The sequence below is a fragment of the Cryptomeria japonica genome, chromosome 3 (genome assembly GCF_030272615.1).
Source record: "Cryptomeria japonica chromosome 3, Sugi_1.0, whole genome shotgun sequence".
In the NCBI taxonomy this organism is placed as follows: Eukaryota; Viridiplantae; Streptophyta; class Pinopsida; order Cupressales; family Cupressaceae; genus Cryptomeria; species Cryptomeria japonica.
In genome coordinates, this window is record NC_081407.1 from 916,875,495 (window position 1) to 916,900,475 (window position 24,981).

Genomic DNA, 24,981 nt, shown 5'->3' on the forward strand with positions numbered 1-24,981 from the left:
GAATGTTCCTTTCTTATCTCTTTTGATCTTAACCAAATTGTCTATCAACTCATCTTTAAGCCATTCACATATATCTATCCTTGCATTATCATTGACCATATCATAGGCACTCTTGATACATAGGCTAGAAATTGAGTTTAACCTATTTGCATGTGTAGCCTTATAACCTAAGATCATATTGATAAATTTGACATTTATATCCTTCACATCGTTTACCCTTAGAGATCTCTTATCAAATGTTGCACCAGCTAGGTTTGTCATTGTGTTATTTGAGACCTTCTTTGTTTTGTCAAGTCTGTTACCAGTGGAAGGTAACCCTATTACAACTTTTATAGCTTCTTTTGTGATTTTAAAATTTCACCATGTACTCTGCTTAACACAATCCTTATGATATCCCTGGGAAAATCCAGAATACTAAGGATTTCAGTAAAACCTAGGGTTTCTATTATCTTATGTTTTGGCTTGACATTTCTAGACTTATCACAAATCATGGTTTTAAACATGTTCTTAATCCCATCCTTCTTATACTATACTATCTTAGGGTTTCTATTATCTTATACTACTCCTATAGGGATTTGAGAGAATGCACCTATGTTATCATCTTTCTTCGCAATTTTGGGAACTAGCTAGAATACGGGTCTAGGGCGCTTAACAACTTCAACAACAGTAGAGTTTGCAATAAATTCAGGAGTGGATGAAGATGTCATAGCTAGAAATACCTCAATCTGCCTTAGGGATGAATGCTTTGATGGATTGCTTCACTTATTTGCTTAGAATGACTTCTCTTGGGAATTTTTGCACTCCCAAAGATTTGAATGCTCGGTGAATGAAAATGGAGCCAAAACAATTTCTTTATAATGTTATTTTCACCAACTACCACATTTAATGCTTGCCGGTTAAGTTACAACTTAACTCATCTACCGGTATAGAAGTAATTTCAACTTCTTACCATCAACCGAGGGAATAGTAGCATGTATTTTTTTTAATTTTGTTGCTAAACCCCCAAAAGATTTTCTTCAGTTAGATGAAGATTCTCCTGTCGGTGGAGTGTTAGTCTATTCTGCCAGTGGAGGAGTATTCCCATCAACATTCTGATCTGACTTTCTAATCCACTGCTTTGAGAATTCTTGCTTTACCTCTTCAACCTTTTCTTTACCTTTCAAACTAGGACGTTTGTTATTTGCTGGTGATGCCTTACTTCTACAAAATTTAGCAATATGTCCAATCTTGCTACAAGCATAATAGGTCAAATTGTTTTTCTAAACAACTTTCCCATATCCTATGCTGGTTTGTGTTCTACATTGATTAGATAAGTGTCCAAATCTTCCACAAACATAACATCTTACATTCATTCTACATTTTTTGAATTATGACCAACTTTGTTGCATTTAGAACATTGACCAGTGGGTGTATTAGTGTTCTAATAGTTTCTAGATCTACACTGATTTGCTCTATGACCATACTTGTTACAGTTAAAACATTTCCCATTAAATTTGTAAGCAGTAGGTTATCTTAGTAGTTTTCTATGATCATGATTATTTGTAGTATCAGAGCTTTCACCAACTTCAAAGACAAGGCCATTTGTATCACCATTAGGTTTTTGATTCTTCAGCATGTCACCAAGTTCTTCTGAACTTTTCTTGAATTTCTCCTTGTGTCGATTTGCAACAGTCAGTTCATTTTCCAAGATTCCTTTTTGTCTCATGTGTTCAGTTCTATCATTTTGTGTGTGCATTAGATCTGTCTTCAACATATCATTTTCATGACTGAGTCTTGTGTTTTCATTTCTAGCATCATTTAGTCTTCTAACCAAGTCTTCTTCATTCTTCTTTATGTCTTCAATTTCATTACAAAATCTCATAGTCATATCCTACATCTCATTCTTTGTTGTACTGATTTCTTATCTTAGCTTGTTTACCAGATCACTAAGTTTTCATTTTCATCATTCTCATTTTGCATCTTTTCACAAAGTTCTCTTCTCTTGTTTCTTGCAATAGTAATATTTTCTTGAAGTGCTTGAATAATATCCTGAGCAGCCTTCAGATCATCTTCAAGTTTGATATTCTTCACCTTTTCTGCATCATAGTCTATAAGAGTTGTTTCCAATTGCTTTCTCAAGTTTTCCATCTCTACTGGTGACAAGATCTTCCTCAAGCTATTAGGATTTTGAAAATAGAGGACCAGGCTCTGATACCAATTGTTAGGATTCCCAAAGATACTGAGAGGGGGGGGTGAATTAGTATCTAATCGGTATATAAATTTATTTGACTTAAAACATGAAAAGCATAACAAAACTATGTATCGGTAAACAAGAAATAATGCAATAACTAAGAATAATAACAACAACATGAGAAGCACACCATAACATAGTATTTTAATGAGGAAACCCGGTGTGGGAAAAACCTCGGTGGGATTTGTGACCCACAATATTTGCTTACTGGCTAATAAGGGAATATTACTCTTACATTAGGGGCCTACACATGTAGGAACTAGAGCTCATTGCTCAAATACAAAAGAAGTCACACTGTCTTACAAAAATGGATTATACTAATCCAATGTCTTTATTGCTTTAGATCAGCATCTGCTATGCTAGATTCAGTACCGGTTTAAGCTCTGCTACAACATAAACCTTTAACCAATATTTCACATATTAGGTCTGCATAATTTCACCTAGCACCTTATTACAAAATGATCTACAATGATCTCATACATATATGAGCCATATTACAACTCACCATGTCGGCATACAATGATTTTACAGTTAATTAAAAAATACATTTTAAACAAAATTGAAGTTGGCCAAGGTGCCAGTATCCTTCCTTTCACTGTCGGTGTTCTGTATGCCGATGTAGAGTCAGTCTGTCAGTGCCGGTGCTGATATCTTTGTCTTGCTAGTGTCATATGATTTCAAGGTTGCCATCAATGACAAAACCTTTAATCACCTACAATTTCTCATTAGAGTGTGCATTTGCCAACAATATTAATATATTAATTAATAATTTACATATGTAGGGTAAAAAGAATCTTTTACAAAGATTTAGGTCTTAAAGTCTTAAGGGTTTTAGAGCCACCCCATGATTGAGTCATCATATATGCAAAAGTTTATTTCCCTTAAAAAAGATTAAGTGAAGTAAAGGGTTTTCAAACCGTAAAATTATCCATTTGAACATTTCCTTTCAAGAAGCTTCACGAGAAGCTTGGCTTCCATGCTTTGAGAACTAGTGGTTTTACTAGTTTTTGGGGCTCGAACAGGTTCCAAGGTTAGAGTTTGTTGGAGTTAATAACAGTCATTGGCTCCTCTTTGATAGGTGCCCTACGTATTGTAGCTTTTAGTGATATGTTTTGTTGTTCATGGAATGATTTTTGATTTCCTTTGTGCTTTTATGATAATATGAGTGTGAAAATGGCATGGCATGCATATAGATTTTTTTTTTTTTGATTTTCGAGTTTCTTATGAAAGAACCAATCCTTCTCTATTTGATTCTCCTTCAAAACCTAAAGTGAATTTGGGATTTTTAGCTCAAAGTGGTATTCTATTTCTTTTTTTTACCTCTAATTAGCACATTTAGAGGCCACTTCATGGCCGACACACTAAATATTTGACATTTCCCTATATAAATAACCGATAAGGGTTACAACTTGATTCCATTTATGTCATTTCTTAGTGTGATACACTCTCCTTCGAACCCTAAAGAGCATTTGGGATGTTTAGCTCAAAGTGGTATTCTATTTCTTTTTTTTTACCTTTGATTAGCACATTTAGAGGCCACTTCATGGCTGAAGCACTAAATATTTGGCATTTCCCTATATTAAAAACCGATAAGGGTTACAACTTGATTCCATTTATGTCATTTCTTTATGTGATACATGAGCGAAACCCTTGAAGGAAAATAAAAGGTTCAAATTTTATTTTTGTTTTGCTCAAAAAGCCTAAGGCTGAACCTCATGGGAAAAAGTTATAATTATGAGATATTGTGTTTGAAAAACCCCAAAATGTATATCAGCTATGATCATTCTATGAAATTCTTACATGGCTATAGTCACCTTTCATTTTTGATGATTGTACTTCTCACAAAAATTATTTGACTTAAAAGAAAGAATAACACAAAAAATACAACATCTAACTTGCACCTTGCCACTGTCTCATCGGATTTTGACATTAATCTGAAAATAATTGCAAATAGAAAATCTTTATTCTACCATAGATGCCTGAAGCTCACTATAACATATATATATATGCAAATGTAAACTATTGTTTTAACTTTATTGTTCTTAATGTATGCATATTTGAATATTGTATATGTTGCACTTTTGTCTTTCCTGTCACATTTTGGATAGTGATATTCTTTTATTACACTTTCTGTCATATTTTTGACAATGATATGTTGTATTGTTGTTACCACTTGCATGACGACATTAGTGGTATTTGGGCATGGGCTATCACTTCTTCAATGTTGCACACATTGTCGTTGAATTCTCAGTCTTGTACTTGTTATCAGTGTAACTTATATTCTCTTGTAGCTATGCATTTTCTGTGTTTTCCTATCACATCTTGATAGTGACATGCATACTAAAATTCATTGCATCATATCTGTTTGTAGTTGTTTAGTGCTACATTTCTATTCCTCCTGTCACATTTTTTACAGTGATTTTCTTATATTACACTCCTTGTCTTTTAGATTAGATCACTTATGTCACCCTGCGAATGGTGACTTGCACGATGGGCTCAACCCTTGTGGTAGCCCATTTTATCCCACATGCAAAATTCATAAATCAACATCAAGACTTTTCCTATGCCTGCACAGTGAACAAACATATTAGCAAAAACATGATGAAGCTGAAAGCTTCAATGAACTTGAACTCCTTTTTTTTTTTCCTTCTGATCTTGGTGACTAAACACTTAATGGATGACTCTAATGATTGTATCTAATATGTCTAATTGTGATATAGAAGTGTAGATTGCATTTGTTTCATCATTGCTTGGAGTTTTTCTCTAACCTTTCTCTTTTATTCATTTTTATAGGACTAGGAGAACCTGGAGCTTCCTTCTTAGAGATGTTCAACCATAGCTAGAGGAAGATATAAGTTCAAATATCATCGTGTAGCCAATGATGGAACACTTCCCTTTTGTCCTTTTCATTACAATTAGATATACCATTTACATTTATCAAATGTATTCTTTACTTGTTTCATAAATCATGAATCAAATGAGTCTAATACCACGGCTTGTGTGGGACTCTAATTTTTACATTATGAATACATATATAGAATTTATGCAAATGTAGAATATTCCTTTGTTTTAGGTATTTGCACAAAAACTGAAAAATGATAATTGTAATCAAATTTAGATTAATGATGTTCAATAGAACATTTGTGTACCTTTTCAATATGAATGAATGCAATTCAGCTCTACCTGTTTGAGTCATGATGAAAATAGACAACAGTTCCCTTAGCCCTTTGGCATCTATTGTAACCTTCAACAAAATTTTTGACATGAGACATATGATTGTAACTTTGACCAAAAGTAAAATCTCTTCACCTGTTCAATTATTTTATCAAGCCCAAAGTGACCCCCAAAAATACCACAATGCTTTTCTTTTATAATTTTCTCCCTCATGGAGCATCCAGGGACACACAACTAGCTCCTTTTGAACAACAACCCCTGCTATATAAAAATCTCACAAAAATTAGAATGATACGAGTCTGAAAATTGAGTACAAACCTCATATATCTCCTTGAAATATTCATCGTCCTTGTACATATGCTTGAGGGAATCCATCCCCACACTTTGTAATTAAATCTCTTAGATCATGCACACCCTCCTACTTAATGCATTTGCCACTTTATTGGCCTTCCCTTTCTTGTGTTTAATGATAAATGTGTAAGCTTGAAGATGCTCAACCTACTTCATGTGCTTGTGATTAAGTTTCTCCTATCCATTCAAAAAATTGAGAGCATGATTGTTAGTATAAACAATGAATTCTTTACGCAAAAGGTAATGCCTCCATTTCTTCAAGGCTTGTACAATTGCATAGAACTCCAAATCATATTTGGAGTACTTCCTTTTGGCACCATTGAGTTTTTCACTGAAGAAAGCCACTGGTCTGCCTTCTTGACTCAAGACAACCCCTATGCCAAGATTACTAGCATCACACTCCACTATGAACAACTTATTAAAATCTAGTAATTTACAAGAATGGTTTGTTGTGCTAATCTCTTTTTTAGATATTCAAAAGATCCATTTTCTTCATTTGACCAAGAAAGCTTACACTTTCATCCTCCTTTGATTGTGTCTAGGATAGGTGCACATATATGACTAAATTTTTTGATGAATTTCCTATAGAATGTTGGCAAACCATGGAAGCTTCTCACATCACCCATTGTCCTAGGTGTTGGCCATGAAAAAAAATCCTCCATCTTTTCTAGATCCATCTTCAAATTCCCCTTTGAGATTACAAAACCAAGGCAGACAAGTTCTTCCCTCATGAAGACACTCTTTTCCATGTTGATCATCAATTTTTCATCATGCAATTTCTTCAAAAATAGGTTCAAGCTCTCCAAATGCTCTTCCTTTGTCTTACTAAACACAAGAATATCATCAAAATAAAACATAACAAATTTACCAATGAAGTCTTTCAATACCTAATTCACGAGGCACATAAAGGTTCTTGGGGCATTGGATAGCCCAAATGACATTACCAACCACTTGTAGAGACCCTCATTTGTCTTGAAGGCAATTTTCCATTCATCTCCCTACCTTATCCTAATTGATGTTACCCACTCTTGAGATCAATCTTAGAGTAATAAAAAGCTCCTCCCAAATAGTCCATTAGGTCTTAAATTGTAGGTGTAGGAAACCTATATCTTATGGTAATCCTATTGATGGCCCTAAAATCAATACAACGTCTTCATTTATCATCTTTTTTGGTGCTAGGATTGTTGGTACATCACATGGACTGAGAGTCTTCCCAACCAAACCCTTATCCAACAACTCTTGCACTTGCTTGGTAATCTCCTCATTCTAAGATGGGGTCATCTTGTAGGTTGGTTTGTTTGGCAAGGTAGACCCTGGTATGAAGTCAATTTGATGGCTTATGTCCCTAATGGGTATCAATTTATTAGGCATCTCCTCTACCATGATACCCTTGTATTTCTCCAACAATTTCTGCACGTCTTTGGGAACTTCTTCCTCACCGTGGCTAGCCCAATCAGGACTATTTTTAGGCTTCAAAATCAAAGCATACCATTGGGTTCCTTCCTCCCTCTAGGTATCTAGAAACTCTATCCCACTCACTATCATGACACTTGACCCAATGTGTTTGTCCACATTCTCATCTGGTAAACGATCCATCTTGTATTTTCTTCCATTTTTGGTTATTAGAAAGGAGTTTGTTTCCCATCACGTTGGGATTATACATCATATTGCCATGGATGTCCTAAGAACAATTGGCAAGCATCCATGGGAATTAAATCACATAATATTATGTCCCTATACTCCCCTATGTCAAACTCTACCTAAGATTGTTCATCTACTAAGACTTGCTACCCCTTGTTCAACCATGACTCCTTGTAGGTTTAGCATGAGGTAGTCTTTTCAATTTCAATTTATCTACCATCTCTGTAGAAACAAAATTCGCAATAGAACCTGAATCAACAATTACCTTACATATCTTACAATAGGCTTTGTGTGTGGTTCTCAACAACGTCTTTCTCTGAGGGCGGTCTTTCACTTGAGGAACCTTCAACATGGTTCTCCTCATCATAAATATTTCTCCATCATGGGTCGGGGTTGCACTTCCAATTGGGGACTTGACACTTTGGCAATCATCTTCTTGAAATAACTGGTTCCTTCTCTCTCCTCCATGAGAGTTTGAGGCTTTCTCAGGACACTTGCTTGTAGTGTTCCCTACTTGGTTTCAATTAAAGCATCTCCTAATGAAGATACTAGGACCTCTTCCTGGTCCTCCAAATCTACCCCTTCCATTGAGTCTCCTTCCTCTAAAGCCTCCTCTTGAACCTGAGTCTCCACTTTGTTCTTGTTGGTTAGACTCCACCCTCAAACCCATTTGAAAACATTCATCTAATATTTTAGGATTCATCATACTTATCTCATCTTGAATGTTGAATTTGAGTCCATTTGAGTACCTAGCAACCTTCTCCTTTTCATATTCACGATGCCCTGATCTCAAACTTAATTTGTGGAATTCCTCTGTGTAGGAAGACAAATCCAAATCCTTTTGCTTCAAGTTTTGTATTCTCCTATAAAGCTGCAATTCATAATCAATAGGCATGAATTGGGCTTTAATTTTGGACATCATCCTTTCCCAAGAGTGAATCATACTCTTTCCCATCTTCACCCTTTCACTCTAAGTATAATTTCACTAGGTCAAAGCAACACCCTTTAGTTTCATCTTTGAAAACTTCACCTTTCTTTCCTCAACCACTTCCTCGTACTCAAAGAAATTATTCATGGCATCTATCCAATCCACAAGTTCTTCAACATTTATTTTCCCACTATAGGTAGGAATCTCCATCTTGTCCTCTGAAGAGTCTTTGCCTATTGTCTATAGGGCTTCAAGCAATGGTTTTTGATCTACAGGTATCTTTGCCTCCTATCTTTGGGCTTCTTCTTCTTCTTCTTCTTTCTCCCCTTCTTCATCAGAATCCTCATGTAGCCCTTTCCCTTTCTTTGTTGCCTTTAGATTAGCCTTGAGTGCCTCCTTGACCTCGGTCTTGATCATCTCTTCCATCTCTTGGAACTTCTTAGCCACCTCCGTGGACATCACCTTTGGAGGCATTATGTTAGCCTCTCCTTCACTTTCTTCTGCTCACATAAACCATGTCTCACTTCCCTACAATTAGATTGTAGAGCCTTTTGGCTCTGATACCAATATGATGCAAAGACCTTAGAGGGTGAGTAAGTCAACATAATATTTGGACAGAAACAAGCCTTAACCCTTCAAGGCTTCAACACCTACTCACAAGGCAACTTGCACATGACATGGTGGACATTGGGAAGTAAACAAGAAACCCTTGAAAAATTTTACGACAACCTTTATGGACCCAAAAAGGAGGCTAGAGTGATCACAACCTTCAATTTAGGGTTTGACACAATGAAACCCATAATTTGGCCTAGAAGTCCTTCACCATTGAACAGTTCCAATTCACACAACCATAAAGGGTGTTGAAACAACTTGTTTGCATGAAATGAAGTATTTAAAAAGGGACTAAAACATATCATAAATCGAACCTTTGATGTAATGGGTTGCCCTTGAGAACGAATATTGACCTACAAGGCCTAGAGCCCCAATTGGGTCACTTTTACAAAGGAACTACCTTGCAAATTGATCAAAGGAGAAACAAACTACTTAGGACAGCTTTTATCAACCTCCAATCCACCAAATCCACTACTATTTGGGGTCCAACCCTCTTCAATTCTGCCTAGTCCTCAAAACTCAGTCAAACTATTAACCTTTCACATAGAGATGCCAAGTTAAAAACTATTGGTTCTTCTTCCATCCTTCATGACCATCTATGAAACCTCAAAAATACTATATTACACTTGTATAATTTACATTCCCTAAAATATTTTGGTTTTTGGCTCAGGGAATGTTAACTGATGGCTCCATTTGTTCAAAACCCTAGGTTTGAAGGGTTTTCTAAACTGGTATGAGAAAATTGAGTGGGTCTCTCTTCCTACTTCACTAAAACACCTCAAAAAAATTGGATATGAAAGCCAACTCATTTTTCTAGCATTCCAAATACATCTTAGAGTATCACCAATCCGTACAAAGAAGAATTAAATGTCTGTTACATGTTTTTGCAGAAAAATTCAAGGAAAACAGAGATGTCTTTATTGCCAATTTTCAAAATATGTTTCAAAAATATTTTCATTTCTTGGAAAGAGGCTTATATAGGCCCATACACAACTACCAACCATCTATAACCACCTTTTGAACCAAATAGCCATTGGTTTACAAATTGGGCAAAAGTTGTCATGAGTTTTTTGCAACATTGACAATATTGTACTCTAACCTATCAAACTCACCTAGACACATGTCAATATCAAAAAATAGGCCACATATGGGTAAAACATGACAAATACAGTGATCTCAATGACATGAAAGCATTGAAGATGATCTTATCAAAATAGTCATGCATAGTCCGCTGAATAGATTTGTGCTATCCCGATTGTATAACCAATCTTGATGACATCATGAAATGGTCCAAGGGACCTTATTACATTACAATAAACATGAGAACACAAAAAACAAAACAAGAGGTCTTCATGAGCCTTCTAGGTGCTCCTACACCACTAGGAAATATTATATCATGTGCATTCATATTGGGGGTTTAATATCACCAAAAGAAGGGTACAATATATTTCTTATCAGTAAAAATAGGGGAGTTTTTAATTGGAGCTATGAAAAAGAGAAATATTTAGTGAAAATAGGGGGGCTTTTAATTAAGTCTATGTATTAGGAGGGGGTGAGAAAAAGGAGTTTGGGGCAATATTTTTTGAAAATAGGGGGATTCTTTATAATGTCATGAATGTACGTGCTATAACCCAAATTCATTAAGTGAAGCTCTCATGGATAGGAAAAACACTTGGTTATTTTTTCATTTTAGATTAGGTATAGTATCTTGGGCTTCAAAGAAACAACCAATCATCACTCTCTAATTAATTGAAGAAAGCCTGTATGTAGCAGCTACAAGAGCAACATTTCAAGCAATTTGGATGAAAAAAATGTTGAAAGAACTGAAGCATGTGGAAGAAGAGGAACAAAGATTTATTGTGATAACAATTTAGCCATAACATTATATAAGAATCCAATCTTTCATAAAAGGATAAAGTATATAGACACAACATATCATTTCATCAGGGAGCTAATGAACAATGGAGAAATCATTTTTGAACATTGTAGATCTGAAGATCAATTTGTTCACATCTTCACCAAGGCACTAAGAAAAGATATTTTTGTGCATCAATGAAACAATTTGGGTACAATAGATGGTAGTTTTGATTAGGGAAGAGTGTTGGAATTAATCTCCAAATGCCTCATTCATTTCACTGTATACTTATCTCCTCTCCCTATTGTTTTCTATCTAATCAATCTCTTGTGCAACTTACATGCCTTACTATTCACTCCAAACACGATAGTTTTAGTGAAACACATCTTCTTAAGATCTACATACAATGGTGGATGCAAAATCAAAATTAAATGAACTTTAATATTTTTTGTTATTTTTCCCTCTTTTATTTGGGCATATATGAATAGAAGTTTTTATAAGTGTCTAGAAGTTTCTTTGCTAGAACTAATAGCTAAAAATGAGGGCAGTCTTTTGCTAGAGTAGTATGTTACGAAAAAAAGTGTATGTGTTTCTATAGCAATAGCATTTGTAGTAGAATAGCCTACCTCTATTTTTGAAGTTTCTAATGTAAGGAAGATAAGAAACTCTTTGTATATGTATGCAACCATTTATATTGTGAAACATATTAAATTGAAATTATTTACAATTTATCTTTTCTTTCATCTTTCTACTTTTCTACTCTTTGTTTTACTTTTATTCTCCTTTTTCTTTTTCTATTATATCCACCTAAGAATTGAGCACCATTCCATCAAAGAAAGATTTTAACTTTTGAAAGGTCCCCATTGTCTTTTAAACAAACATCAGATACTTTATTAAATATTTTGTTCTCTTCTTCTATGAAAGCACTATCTTCTAGGTCAAGTTGTACATTTGGGGGGCAAGTAGGGCCTCCACTATGATTGGCATCTCCCACAAAAGAATAATAAATTTGAAAGTTGTAGTAGGTGAATTGTAGAGCTTATTATATGAGTTAAGTAAACTTGTTGTGAAAAAGAGCATTGCAATTATCTAATTGAAGGGAATAAAATAGGCATTTAAGCATGCATTTTGAGTTTGATTTTGTGATAGAAGTGGATGAAGGAAAAGTTCATTAGATATTAAAATTTTGTGGAAAAGAGGTAGGGTGGGTGGATGGAAAATACAACCAAGAGACACTATGATATATAGTATCATCCCAAGGCGGTCCACTCAATAAATGATATAAAGAAACTACACTATTTCCTATTAAATATTCGAGGGATTGAGGTTGATTGGAAAATACAAGATGAATTAGAAGAAAAATTTAAAACAATTAAAGTTATGGTTGGACTAGAGGACTATGCTAATCATGCTTTATAATCCATCCATGCCACACTTGATAGAAAATTTCAAGGTTTCAATTAATATCCAAACAATTACACTTGGGATTTTGGAGCTATCTCTACTAGACTTGACAAGGCCTCCAAAGACTCATCAAAGATATAAAATGGATAACTAGTAACAAGGTTACATTAGAGGTTGGTGGCACCAGAGGATGGAGAAATTTCCATCATCTCAATTTAGCTTCTTTGTTCAAGGTGATGCTTTGTGTGAGAAGCATTTTTTACTTTACTTTTATTTTTTTGTTGTAGTTGTTGATATATTTGAAGATACATGTATTGTAAGGTTTAAATTTCTAAAATAGGTAAGAGGTTTTGTGAAGAGCTCAAGTATGCATGGGTTCCTAGAGAGTTCACCAGACTATGATCAATAATTATCATCCTTATGAGGGTCAAGAGACAACTTGGAGGATTGTTGTTGAGAATAATTTGGTGTCTATCATTTGAGAGTTTTAGACTAAGAGCTCAAGGATTCATCTCGAAGCCAAACCTTTACAAGGGTTATGAGGTGACTCTGGGGAGTTTCACTTGATTTAGGATTTGGCTTTTCAAGGAAATATCTTCTGAAATATATGTATTTATTTTATGTAATCAACAAAGTTTGTTGTGTAAGCCTCAAGGGAGGGTCCCTTAGCTAGGATTAAACTTGAGGTTTGATTGGTAGATTTTTAGGAATAATATAATAAGGGGGAATGTTGGTGTAACTGTTGAATGTTAGCATAAAAAATAATATTACATTGTTTATTTAACTATTATTGTAGTTATGTAGTTCTATTATATCATTTTTGGTTTGATTACAATTACATCAACAATATTTTATCCTTTATGTAAACTTCCCTTGTTTGTAATAAATAATTAAATCAATCAAGTTTATACAATTTTATGTCATATTATAAACACAAGACTATTTGACATGTATATTTAAATCCTGTAGTAATGTAAATTAGAATAGGGATTCTATCTCCATAAGTTTTTAATCTGAAGTAGATTACATATATCGTGGTTCACTAGCTAGATGAAATTCATGGGGCATAAAGAAAGAGACTCTAGAATAAGCATGTGGGAGTAATAGAGTCAAATAGTACACTTCAAGTTTAATTAGTTGCTTGGTTGGATATTTTTTAGCATCTCATGAATGAATATGAATGAATTTCAAAGTTCTTGAAATTGTAGAAAAGAAATTCATGAAAAAATTCAGTGTAGTAATACAAGGCCTTGAACATCAATTTTTATATTTTACAAATTCATGGTTTTTACGTAACTAGAATAGAAAACTTCATAAGATTCATATTAAATTAAAAACAAAATATATGAGATTGGGTAACATCAATAAGTAAATAATCATGTAGGGAAGACATATAATAATCTTTCTTCTAAATAATTTGATTAAATATAATACTATAAATTATAATAAATAATACCAATAATATGAACTAGGTGATATCATTGAAAAAATATTGTTTACTTAGCCAAACCCAAATTTAATTAATCTTAGATCAACTATGGATTTAGGCTCCAAGATAAATCATAATATGATTAGTGTGGGAAATTCAATCTAATGGGCTCCATTTGATTGACAAATGAAGAATCAAAGTTCAGGAGAAAACATCAAAGTCTAAATTAAATTTTAAAATTAGAGCATAACCATTAGACTAGATGATGTGTAGGTCAACTAACAATGATGGTGTTAATTCAAAGATAATAAAGGTGGTTTATGATTTTAAAAAGCCAGGATAAGTAAAAAAGAGTTAAAGACCATAGGCAATATTTTTTTAGTGTTTTCAAGAATTTGACCCTTAGCAAAGAAGCATAATTTTTTGTAAAAAAGAAAAAGTACATGAAAGATATAATGGGGGAGTTTATATATAGAAGTTGGAGTTGATAGAGAAAGATTTATTTGCATAGAAATAGGAGATTCCATCCTAGGTCTAAGTGTAGAATATAAATAATATTTCAAATGAATAAAGAATGTCTGAATGCGTTGAGAATATTTTTTATGGATGAACTAAAAATGAATCATAAATTAGTATTTAGACCAATTTATTTTTCTCTAGTAATCTGTCATGTCAAACTTTTATAATTCAAAAAGGTAAAGTAGAAGTTAATCTATGATATATGTTCTTATGTTGATGAAAATTTTACAACTCTTTCTTGTAGCTAGAGATGCTTGATGAAACTCAAATTTAGGAGATACAAGAGATTTTAAAAGACCATGAAGAGGTTGTCTTGGAATCTCTACCATTTCAACATGACCAACAAAATAAAATAAGAGAATATCTTCTTAATTCTAATATTGTATATTTAATACATTTGGATGATTTATCTAGACTGGATCTTCATAATTAATTAATTCATATTATTTCTTTTTCAAAATTAAATAGAAATCAACTCTGTAACAAACTTATAAATACGATAAAAACATATCAAACATCAAACATTATAATATATTTTCATATATATTTTAAATACTTAATTTTAACCTTAAAAATTTAAATAAAACTACCCTTACATTTCGTATTCTATATTTGTCAATGCAATTTTATATCCCATCAATTAGTTTTAGCCTTCCATAAAACTTAGTGTCAGGTATACTTGCCCTACCAAGACACTAGCTACTATTTCTGATGGATTCGATTTTATTTTAATCTTAGGTATACGCTAAATGGACGGTAGAGGATAATAGACTGTGTTTTGTACTATCTCATTAATGTGCTCGGACGTGTCTTGAGACTGGCCAAGTATAAGAGAGAGTATTATTTTAACACGGGAAGTCAGCTAAGCGTTCCAGATTTTTCAAATGGGAAGCAATGAGTATGGGCTTTCTTGAAGACCGTGGAAAGTCTTTATTAACATCCAAACAAATTCGAGAATATGATATTTTTGAGGTGAGAAAACGCGAGGCAAATGAGACTAGTAGTCTGCAAATTCTGAACGTCCTACGATATGTAATGTTCACAAACGACCATCTGTATTTATAAAGCGCAAATTTAATAACGAAGTCTTCGAAGTCAGAGTCTTCGCCGTAGGAAGACTGTAATCTGCAAGCCGCGGTTGTTGTAATGAAGATTAGTATTCATGGTGCGAAAATTCGCATCCGTGCTTGTCCTCGTCTTATAATATCTCTGTTTCGATTTTGAAATTCTGTAAGGACTATAAGAGTCCAATTTCATTTTGCATACAGGAAGAGTATGATCCTTTATTCTCTTCCTGGATCAAAACATATGAATTGTAATGATCCTTTAACGTTCATTCGTTCCACCACGGCAGTGTCTATTTTACCTCCAATTATACGCTTCAACATTTTGGGGAAACAACTCCATTTCCACATTGCCCAACAAAATATGTAGGCCAATTTAATGAATAATAAATTTGCTTGTAAAATTGGTCCGTATCATTTATGAATCTAGGTTCCTTATCGTTGATTTTTAGATTTATATTCTTCATTTCTACACATATTTATTACTCTGGAGCCCTTCCATAAACTTAGTATCAGGTATACTTGCCCTACCAAGACACTAGCTAATATTTCTGATGGATTCGATTTTATTTTAATCTTAGGTATACGTTAAATGGACGGTAGAGGATAATGGACCGTGTTTTGTACTATCTCATGAATGTGCTCGATCGTTAACCTGTCATTTTTCTTTGGAGCTTTGTTTTTTCTTCGGACGTGTCTTGAGACTGGCCAAGTATAAGAGAGAGTATTATTTTAACACGGGAAGTCAGCTAAGCGTTCCACATTTTTCAAATGGGAAGCAATGAGTATGGGCTTTTGTGACGACCGTGGAAAGTCTTCATTAACATCCAAACAAATTCGAGAATATGATATTTTTGAGGTGAGAAAACGCCAGGCAAATGAGACTAGTAGTCTTACACGACACGGCTTTTGCAGGTCTACTACGGCGGTATGACTTTGTCTCTCGCTACTGAATTCTACATATCTAACAAATCAGCATGCTCCAATACATCTCATCAATTTATAAAGAAAGAGATTAAAATATAAAGATCAATAAATTTCTTTTCAAATTTTTTTCTAAAGTAATTTGTCCTGAAAACTATAGATGTTTGGTGAATAGCCCTCCTTAAATACATCGGCTCAAAATTATAAACTCATAATTAAATATTCTTATTTATAATTAAAAAACTCTAATTAATTCTGTAATAAAACAACTGCTTCATTTAAAAAATACTCTCAATTCTGTAGTTCTCAATTAAAAACCACTTATGGCCTTGTCTTACCATCCATTTGTGAACATTATTTTAGTTACATGCTTAGATCCTTTGAGATGATCTTTTGAAAACTATAGATGTTTCTATTTTGTGGTCAAAGTCCTTACATTTCCCCAGTATATTGACTGCTCAATCCTCGATGATAGTTACAATGGTGATAAATATCATGTAACATCATCTTCATTTTTCCTTATACTCAAACTTTACCAGTTTAAAGTTGTACTTCAACAAAGTTAAAGTTGTTCAACCTCAAAACTTGAAAGTCTTTATCAATTTAACAAGTTTAAATTATTATAAAAAATTAGTAGAAATGAGAAATTGATATGATTGTTTTGGCGGAAAACATAAAATTGCATAATGTAGCTTCCAATCAGGATTCAACAAATGGTTGGGTTTAGAATAATATAGCATTTTTTAATCCATTTAGTTATTTCCTTTCTATTTGATGGATCAGATGGTTTTTCTTCATTTTCTCTTAACATTGTTAATAGTAAACACAATGCAAATTGCATGATTGGTTTCTTAAGTCATAATATGCAATTGTCAAGCATTTGATTAAAATATTCAAATCTTGTTTGATTACTCTTTTAGTTTACATCTGAGTATTTTGGTTAATGTTTTGATTTTTTTTCTTTTTCTTTTATCAATTGGATATGTTCATCTATCTACAATTCATTTGTATACAATCTTTCATAGAATGCCTATTTCGCTTTTTATTTCAATATGTTTTTTAAAATGATTTTTCAATCTTCAAATAGTACAAAAAAGTAGATCTCAACACCTTTTCTTGTTATATCCTTCCTTGTTACAATGGAAACACTACATAAATTGCATTCCTTGAGATGATTTGTTTGAATTTGTTGCATCATTTCTAGCTCTTTTACCTCTAACATTTGCTTCAATGAGTTCTCTAGTTCTATATCCATACTCTCCTAATCATTTTCATTAATAACCTATTTTTTCATGATTTTCAAATCAACATTCTTTTGAAAAGTTCTTTTCCATGAACATCACAACTTGTAAGATTTTTATATTCAAACACATTCTTATATTCAACCTTACACTCATTACCTAATGAAGCTTTAACTACATCATCTATGTCAAACAAAGCATGAAATTAATTGTTTCATATAAGGTATCACATAGTGAAGGATTTGAGCATGCATTCTCATTTTCCTTTAATAATATTGCAAGTAATCTCAATAGTTATTTTGTTCATTTTCTTTGATAGTTCATATTTTAGAGAACTAATTTCCTTTGAAAATCATTTCAATTTTTAAAAAATCTTTATTTTACTTTTCAACTTTCAATTAATTTTTTTGTCAAAACATTTTTTCACACCTTAATCTTTCATTTTTTCTCTTTCTCTTACCATTATTTCCCATTGAAATAAATAATTTAAATTTACCCTAATATTAAACTTGATTGGTTTCTTTGCAATCTACCTCAACCTTACAAAAACTTCATATTTATCTAAACAACCTCAAAAGGATCTGGTTACCTTCTAAGCAATGGCTTCACCAAATATCAAGATGATAATATTTTAAATCATCAATTCCTTTAGTAGATTTCTTCACACTTAACAATAGTCATCTCCTTGATTCTCTATTAACTTCCTTCTTTGGAATGGTAATTTTTTAAACAAATATGACCCTCCTTTGTGGTGGATGACTATTCTTGTCATCTTCTAATGTCTCTAGAGGTACAAAAAAATTTCTTGACTAAAAACTACATGCTTTGGTTAGTGGTTATGAATGGCTTGCGGATTTCATTGTAGAGCCTTTCACTATGACTTCTTCAATATGGGTAGTGAGAAATCATAGAGTTGTATGTCTCATTTTTATCCATCCTTCTTTACATGGTCTATTTTGATTGACTCTCCCTTTTTCAACACCTTTCTTAAGTGTCTTAAACCCTTAGCAGTGGCCTTGGCTTCAAACAAAATCTATAATCTGCTTTTCAAGGCAACTTTAGTTGTGAGAAATTTTAATATCAATATTTTGTGATTGACGTCTAAATCAAAGGAATCAATATTTCCAAACAATGGCTATAATTAAAATAGTGATATTTCTTTAAAAATATCTTACTTTTGTAAATTCTCTAGCTTTCCCTGACTTTTGTAAATTCTCTATCTTTCCCTAATATTCTTCATATAATTGTTCTAATACAACTTTGTATAATTTAAAATAAATAAATAAAATCAAATCGTATTAACACAAAAAAACAATTCTCTCCAACTTGAAAAAATTAATTTACATCATGATGCCTCAATATAGAGGTCTTTGATGGAAATACTAGATGTGATTATGGCATTCGAGATTATGGTGATGGTTTCCTATGTGGGCTAGGGGAAACCTTAGCCACATTTCCTTTTACCTTTCTGTGTGCTCTTTGATCTGTGGGGGCATATGGGGGGGGGGACATCTTTGTCTTTTTGTGGTGGTTCTAGGTGTTCGTATTTCAATATATGTTCATAGTTCTACTAGATTTGGGGGATGAGGTCAATTCAATGCAATTATTCTTACTATACATTATTTATCAAAATTGCATATTGACCATAGCTAGTGGATCCCTTATGTAATTTTTCCTATATATTTTGTGACCATTTATCTTTGAATTTTCCTTTCTTGGGGGCATCTCATTATGGCAATGTGTTCATCTTTTGGATGCATGTATGCTACCATAAAGTAATTTCTCCTCCTAAGGTAGGATAAATCACTTGGCCATGGGGTTATACACTCTGCTCAATGTTGAAATGCATGCACACACCATGAGACTTGGTTTGTACACTTTGATCACACACCGTGACATGATTTTTATATGTTGTAGTATCCATTTTGTAGTAATTACTTTGTGGAATGTGAAGGATGAAGGATTCTATAAATAGAAGCTTTAAGAGGAATAATTAGGGGTTAACATAAAGATGTTAAATGGATAGCTAAAATTAAATTAGGATCAGGTCTTGGATCAAAGATGTAGGTTTGTGATAAGTGTCCCATGAGGGATAAGGGTTATCTCATGCAAGAGGAAAAGGAAAAGTGGTGAGAGGACTTGTTGAGATTGAAGGCATAATGAAAGTGATAAGCTTAGAATAAAGGTTGCTTATGGTAAAATTTCTAATAAAGGTAATATTGACGTTTTACCAATCAAGCAAGATGTGGGAATTTAATTATTAGATTTATTGAGAGGAAGGATGTGGCTCCATATAATTGACACTAAAAAGTGACATCTATCTTTAGTAAAGTAATTAGAAAAATGTGCAAGCTTGTGCATGTGAAATCGATTGACACATGGAAAAATTGATGTTAATTTTGGAATATTTGATTAGTTCTATTTTGGTAATTTTGGAGAGAGATTGAACTCTGAACTGTAACACTTTTTTTAAAATAGGCTTTTAATTGGAGAAGGGGGAACTCATGAACAATAAGTTTCCTCAAATGAAAAAACCCGAAATAGTTTTTTGAACCTAGGATTTTAATTGAAGAAACTAATCGATAGGGATAGGGGTAACAACCCCACATTAGAATCTCATTTTCATACTTGAGATTTTTAGGAAAGAACTTTGAACCATCTTCAAAAAAACCTTGAGATGAGAGCAGCCAAGAAAAGAGACAATAATCAATTTTTTTTTATAGGTTTCCTGAAACCTTTCACCAATAGAACCACCATGAATTGAGACATGCTCAAAGAAGAAATATGACTTTAAAGAACTAACGAACATAGAGACCACCATGGGTTTGAAAGGAATCCCTATACCTTCTAACAATAATGACACTTAGATCTAAGAAAATAATCCCCAAAGTAAGGACAAGATAAAAAAAAATCAATATTTTTTGACATACTTCCTAAAACCTTTTAGAGGAAGAAGCACTATGAAAAAATATGTTCACAAAAAAGGAGTGGTAACTCCAAATTCCCTAGAGGAGTAGAAGCCAAACCCAAATACTAGCAAAGATAAGATTAGAATTCAAATAAGGAAACACAACTAGCTCTGCAAACTAAAACCACCTAAATATGTTTAGAAGTAGCAAACCCCCAAAATTAGTGCACCTTTATAGGACCAAGAGCAATACTAACTACATAGGCCATATCAATAGGACCAAGAACAACACTAGTAGCACAATCCACCTCAATAGAGCTAGCAATACCTCATCCATCTACAATTGCCATAGTAATAGTAGCATCAGGGGAGCTTGCCATCAAATTTTCCTTAAGAAGACCAATTCGATAATAATTAGGCAACATATTGACCCACTTGGAAGCACTTAAGATATGTATCTTTTCTTCAAGAGGCATCCCAATTCCAATAGGAATACAAATAGTCCAATCAACTCCCACAAAGAGCTCACCACTAGACTATAAGCAAGTCCAAGACCTCCCATAGAATAAACAAGAATAATCTTAGGAAGGACCAAATAAGTTATTAGAGATGACCCTTGCTAAATGCCCCACTCCAGTTGATTGCTCACCACATAACCTCTAAAGTAAAAGGTGCACAAGAAAAAATAAATTAAACCAAGGAACAAAGCTAGGACTCCCCAATTAAACCCCTAATAAAAGCTACCCATCAAATCCAAGGGATTATAGGCCCTAGAAGAAATAATGACCTCTTCAGCAGATAGAATCGCCACAACAATGAGCACAAAGAAATGACCTCTAGTGGGAATAGAGGATTTAGAGTTAGAGAAAAACCTAGCAACCCTCTTGACAAAAAAGGAATAAAACTAGGAAAAGCTAAAAAAGGTATGAAAGGCCAATTTCATGCCAGCTATACCAAACATAAAGAGGCAATGTAGAAGTGGGTAAGGAGGAAGCAACACTAAAAACCATAGCCCACAAGACCCCCCAAAACCTTGACAAGCCAAAGTTGTAGAAGGGAAGGAAGATCCAACACTCCAAAAAGAAACTCATCATAAGCCACACTAAGAGAAGGGGAACCCAGGCCAAGAACCTCAACAATAGTGAGAGCCAGAGACAACTAGATTCCATTAAGGTCACAACAATAATATAGATCTACTAAAAAGGGTTGGCAATCCAAAAGCCACCCAGAATGGAGGACCCTCAAAATACCACTCATGCACATGGAGGAAACCAAGGGCAAACAAAACTTCAAATCATAAACTAGTCGAGGTCCAAGGAAAATGACAAAAGAAAGAAAGAAAAATACAAAACAAGCTACCATCTTTAGCAACCTCATCTCCCACTAGATCCACCACACATCATCCATCTGCATTGTCATCTCCTTCAAAGTCTCCTACTCTAGAAGTTGTTGAAACCCTCATGCCTCCACTCGCTCTCCTTTCAATATCTACTACCATAGAAAATTACGTTGAACATATGCAATTTTGGATTCATTAATGCGAATAATGAAAATTTAATTAATTAATTATATTGTCTTTGGAGGAATTTAGGAGTGGGGACTATAGTTAAATTAATCAAATTATCTAACATTTAGAAGAAAATGAAGCCTTATATATGGATGAAAGGGGGGATGAATTAAATATGTAATTTAATTAATTACAAAAGGTCATAAGGAAACAATTAATTAAAAAACATAATTTAATTAGATATGGTCAATTTTGAATTTCTAGAATAATAACTATAAATATATTATTATATAAAATATAATATTTAAACCCAATGAAATAGGAGAGAGTCAACAAGCTTCCCTTGATTGGGCCATCATCCTGATCAACTAAGTGATTAAATAAACTACTACAAATTCTTTCTTTATCAAAACAAAGATTGTATTTTTTGTATTATTGTAAGTCACCATGATGCACAAATTTTCTCATTTTCACAGCCAATATCATTGAACTTTAAAAGCATTGACAACAAACCCTCAACATTCAAAGACTATTATTGTCGTATGCTATTTCTTCATATGGACTAAAAGTGGATAATGAAAGATGAAGCCATCGATTAAATGAATCAATGTTGAGGATGAAATACAAAAGTTAATATTTGATGGTGGGTGAAGTAGTGCTTGTGCATAGTACAAGATATAGTTTGAAATAGTAAAATCATAGTCATATTTGAGATTAGTACAATCAAGATGAAATGTTTATATGAGAGGTTGACACATGAACCAAACATAACACAAGAGTTTGTCACTTGTTAATAAGCTTTCATTTTAAGACACTCTCGTCAACGAAACCACAAAAATAAATAAAATATACTATAGACATACTAATTTCACCATTAATTATTCATTTAATTACACAAGAAAAAAGTTTATAATACAATTATTATATCTACTTTATATCTTCTACAATCGATCCTCTAATTATTTAGCCCTACTTGAACCAGAAAAAAACTATTCACTATTAATATAACATTTATACATATTTCAACATATTAATTTATTCATTTTCTTTTATAATAAATTAATTTGTAAAAGATTTAATAGTGTTTACTTTAGTTCCTTTACATTATGAAAGTGTTTGATTAATGCTCTAACGCCATTGAACTTACCTCAAGGAAGAAATACCTATTGATAACATTTATTGAAAGATTTATTGTTGTCACTGACGACGGTGGTGACAGGACAAACCCTATTTTATCATAGGTTATACGCTACAGCGTGGAGTGTAACGACGACTTTATTTATGGGAACAAGACCTATACCTTAAAGATATGGAGGTTCCGCATCAAGGTGAGAAGTTCACTGGGTATACAGGACTTTTATTGGTGTCAAACAGACCAAAATGGCGCTCGTCCTCATCCCCACCCTTTTGATTCTCATTGAACAGTGCAAAAATATATGTCTCAATTGTGTTTCCAGGCCTTTTTGGTGTTCCGTCAGTGGACAAAACATGCTTGACGAGATTGTTGTTGTATGTCTGGGCATTCTCCACAGTAGCCACACTAGTGCCTGCAGAAGGCCACCCACTTTCAGTTATCACAATTGGAATATTGGACTGTCCTAGCTTTTCCATAGCAGATATAAAAGAGTCGACAATAGCGTCGAACAAGTTCTTATACATTAGATTGCCATCGGTCACCACAGTAGTTGTCGATCTAAACAGCGCATAGTCTGCAGAAATTGAGCCTCCGGAGTCTCTGAAACTGAAGTATGGATAGACGTGGGCCATGAAAGGGGAGCCGTTATCTGACAGAAACTTCAGTATACCGCTCATATCTGGGCCAAAAGTTCCCTGTGAAGGAGGATATGAGCTGGAGAGCACCGATTCTGCGTGTGGTGTGGAGACCTTCATCTTGTCCTGCAGATTGGCGTTACGCACAGCCGTCTGGATGTTATTCATCGCGGGCAGGAGATACTGAACGAGTCCCGAATTAGCATAAACCTCGTTTCCTACCGCAATGTATTTGATGTTGACAGAAGAGGAAAATGGAACAATGTTGTCGTTGACCCATCCGTTTGCTGCAGCCTGGTCACCTGCAATCTTCTCAAGCTCGGTGTTGCCAACTCCCACAATCACTTCGATTCCAGAATTCTGAAGGGCCTGCAGCGCGTCCCGATTCGCTTCGTATATTCTCACCTTCCCTATGTTGTTCGACTTCAGCAGATTCACCACATCGCTGTTCGAAGGCAAACTGTCGGAGAGCATTCCGTAGCATACTCCTATCGTCTCACCAGCTGCCCAACAGAAAAGGAAAAGGATTTAATCTAACTGCGAATATTGTAAAGTGATACGTAAAGAGAGATTTTTTATTTGGAAAAATAATAAATTTTGAAAGATTTTGAACAAATCATTTCCTAAAATATACCCTAACTATACAAAAATTATAGTAAAAATACTAGAATGCGTCTCACCTGCGTGGGTAATGCAGAACGCAATGACAATTGAAAGAGCCAAAGCATAGCATTTCTTATTTCCATGTGGGGATGCCATGCTTATTTGCAATACTCTGCAAACACTGAACGTCCTACGATATGTAATGTTTACAAACGACCATATGTATTTATAGAGGGCAAACGTAATGACGAAGTTTGTGAAGTCAGTCTTCGCCATGGGAAGGCCGGAAATTGGCCGAAATCACGGGAAAACCCGACAAATTCTTTTATGAGATTTCTACACAAACAAAATTAGAGTCATATTATTGCTTAGACTCCATTACACACGTTTACAGACTTCTTCAATACGCAAAGAAGGTCATCAAAGATGTGTTCAATTATAATCCGGAAGCCGCCGTAGATGTGACTCGAAACGTTGGTTGTTATGAAGATGTGTCTAATTTCTCCTACGTGCTTGTCCTCTTGTTATATTATATCTGTTTTGGTCTTCAAATTCTTTAAGGACTTTAAGAGTCCGATTTCATTTTGCATACCAGAAGAGTAGTGGATCAAAACAATTCGTCAAGAAATTTTACATATCTAACAAATCAGCAAGAAATTTTACATATCTAACAATACATCTCTTCAATACATATCTAACAAGAAATTTTATAAATTACGCAACCTTTGGTATTAGTAATCATTTTGCGTTTCAGATTTAGGCCTCTTTTACATTAGTAATTGGTTAACATGTTAGTTATGCCAGAGTAACAAGAATTTTAA

At 33.7% G+C, this 24,981-nt stretch overlaps 1 protein-coding gene across 1 annotated transcript; it reads right to left on the bottom strand.

Moving 5' to 3' along the window:
• Positions 1–22,930: 22,930 nt before the first annotated feature.
• On the bottom strand, positions 22,931–24,451 carry LOC131074937 (glucan endo-1,3-beta-glucosidase). The gene is made up of 2 exons (XM_058011713.2): positions 24,238–24,451; positions 22,931–24,060 (listed from the first exon to the last, which is right to left on the bottom strand). The coding sequence occupies exons 1-2, from the start codon at positions 24,434–24,436 to the stop codon at positions 23,111–23,113; spliced, it is 1,149 nt and encodes a 382-aa protein (XP_057867696.2). The 5' UTR covers positions 24,437–24,451; the 3' UTR covers positions 22,931–23,110.
• Between the last annotated feature and the right edge of the window lie 530 nt (positions 24,452–24,981).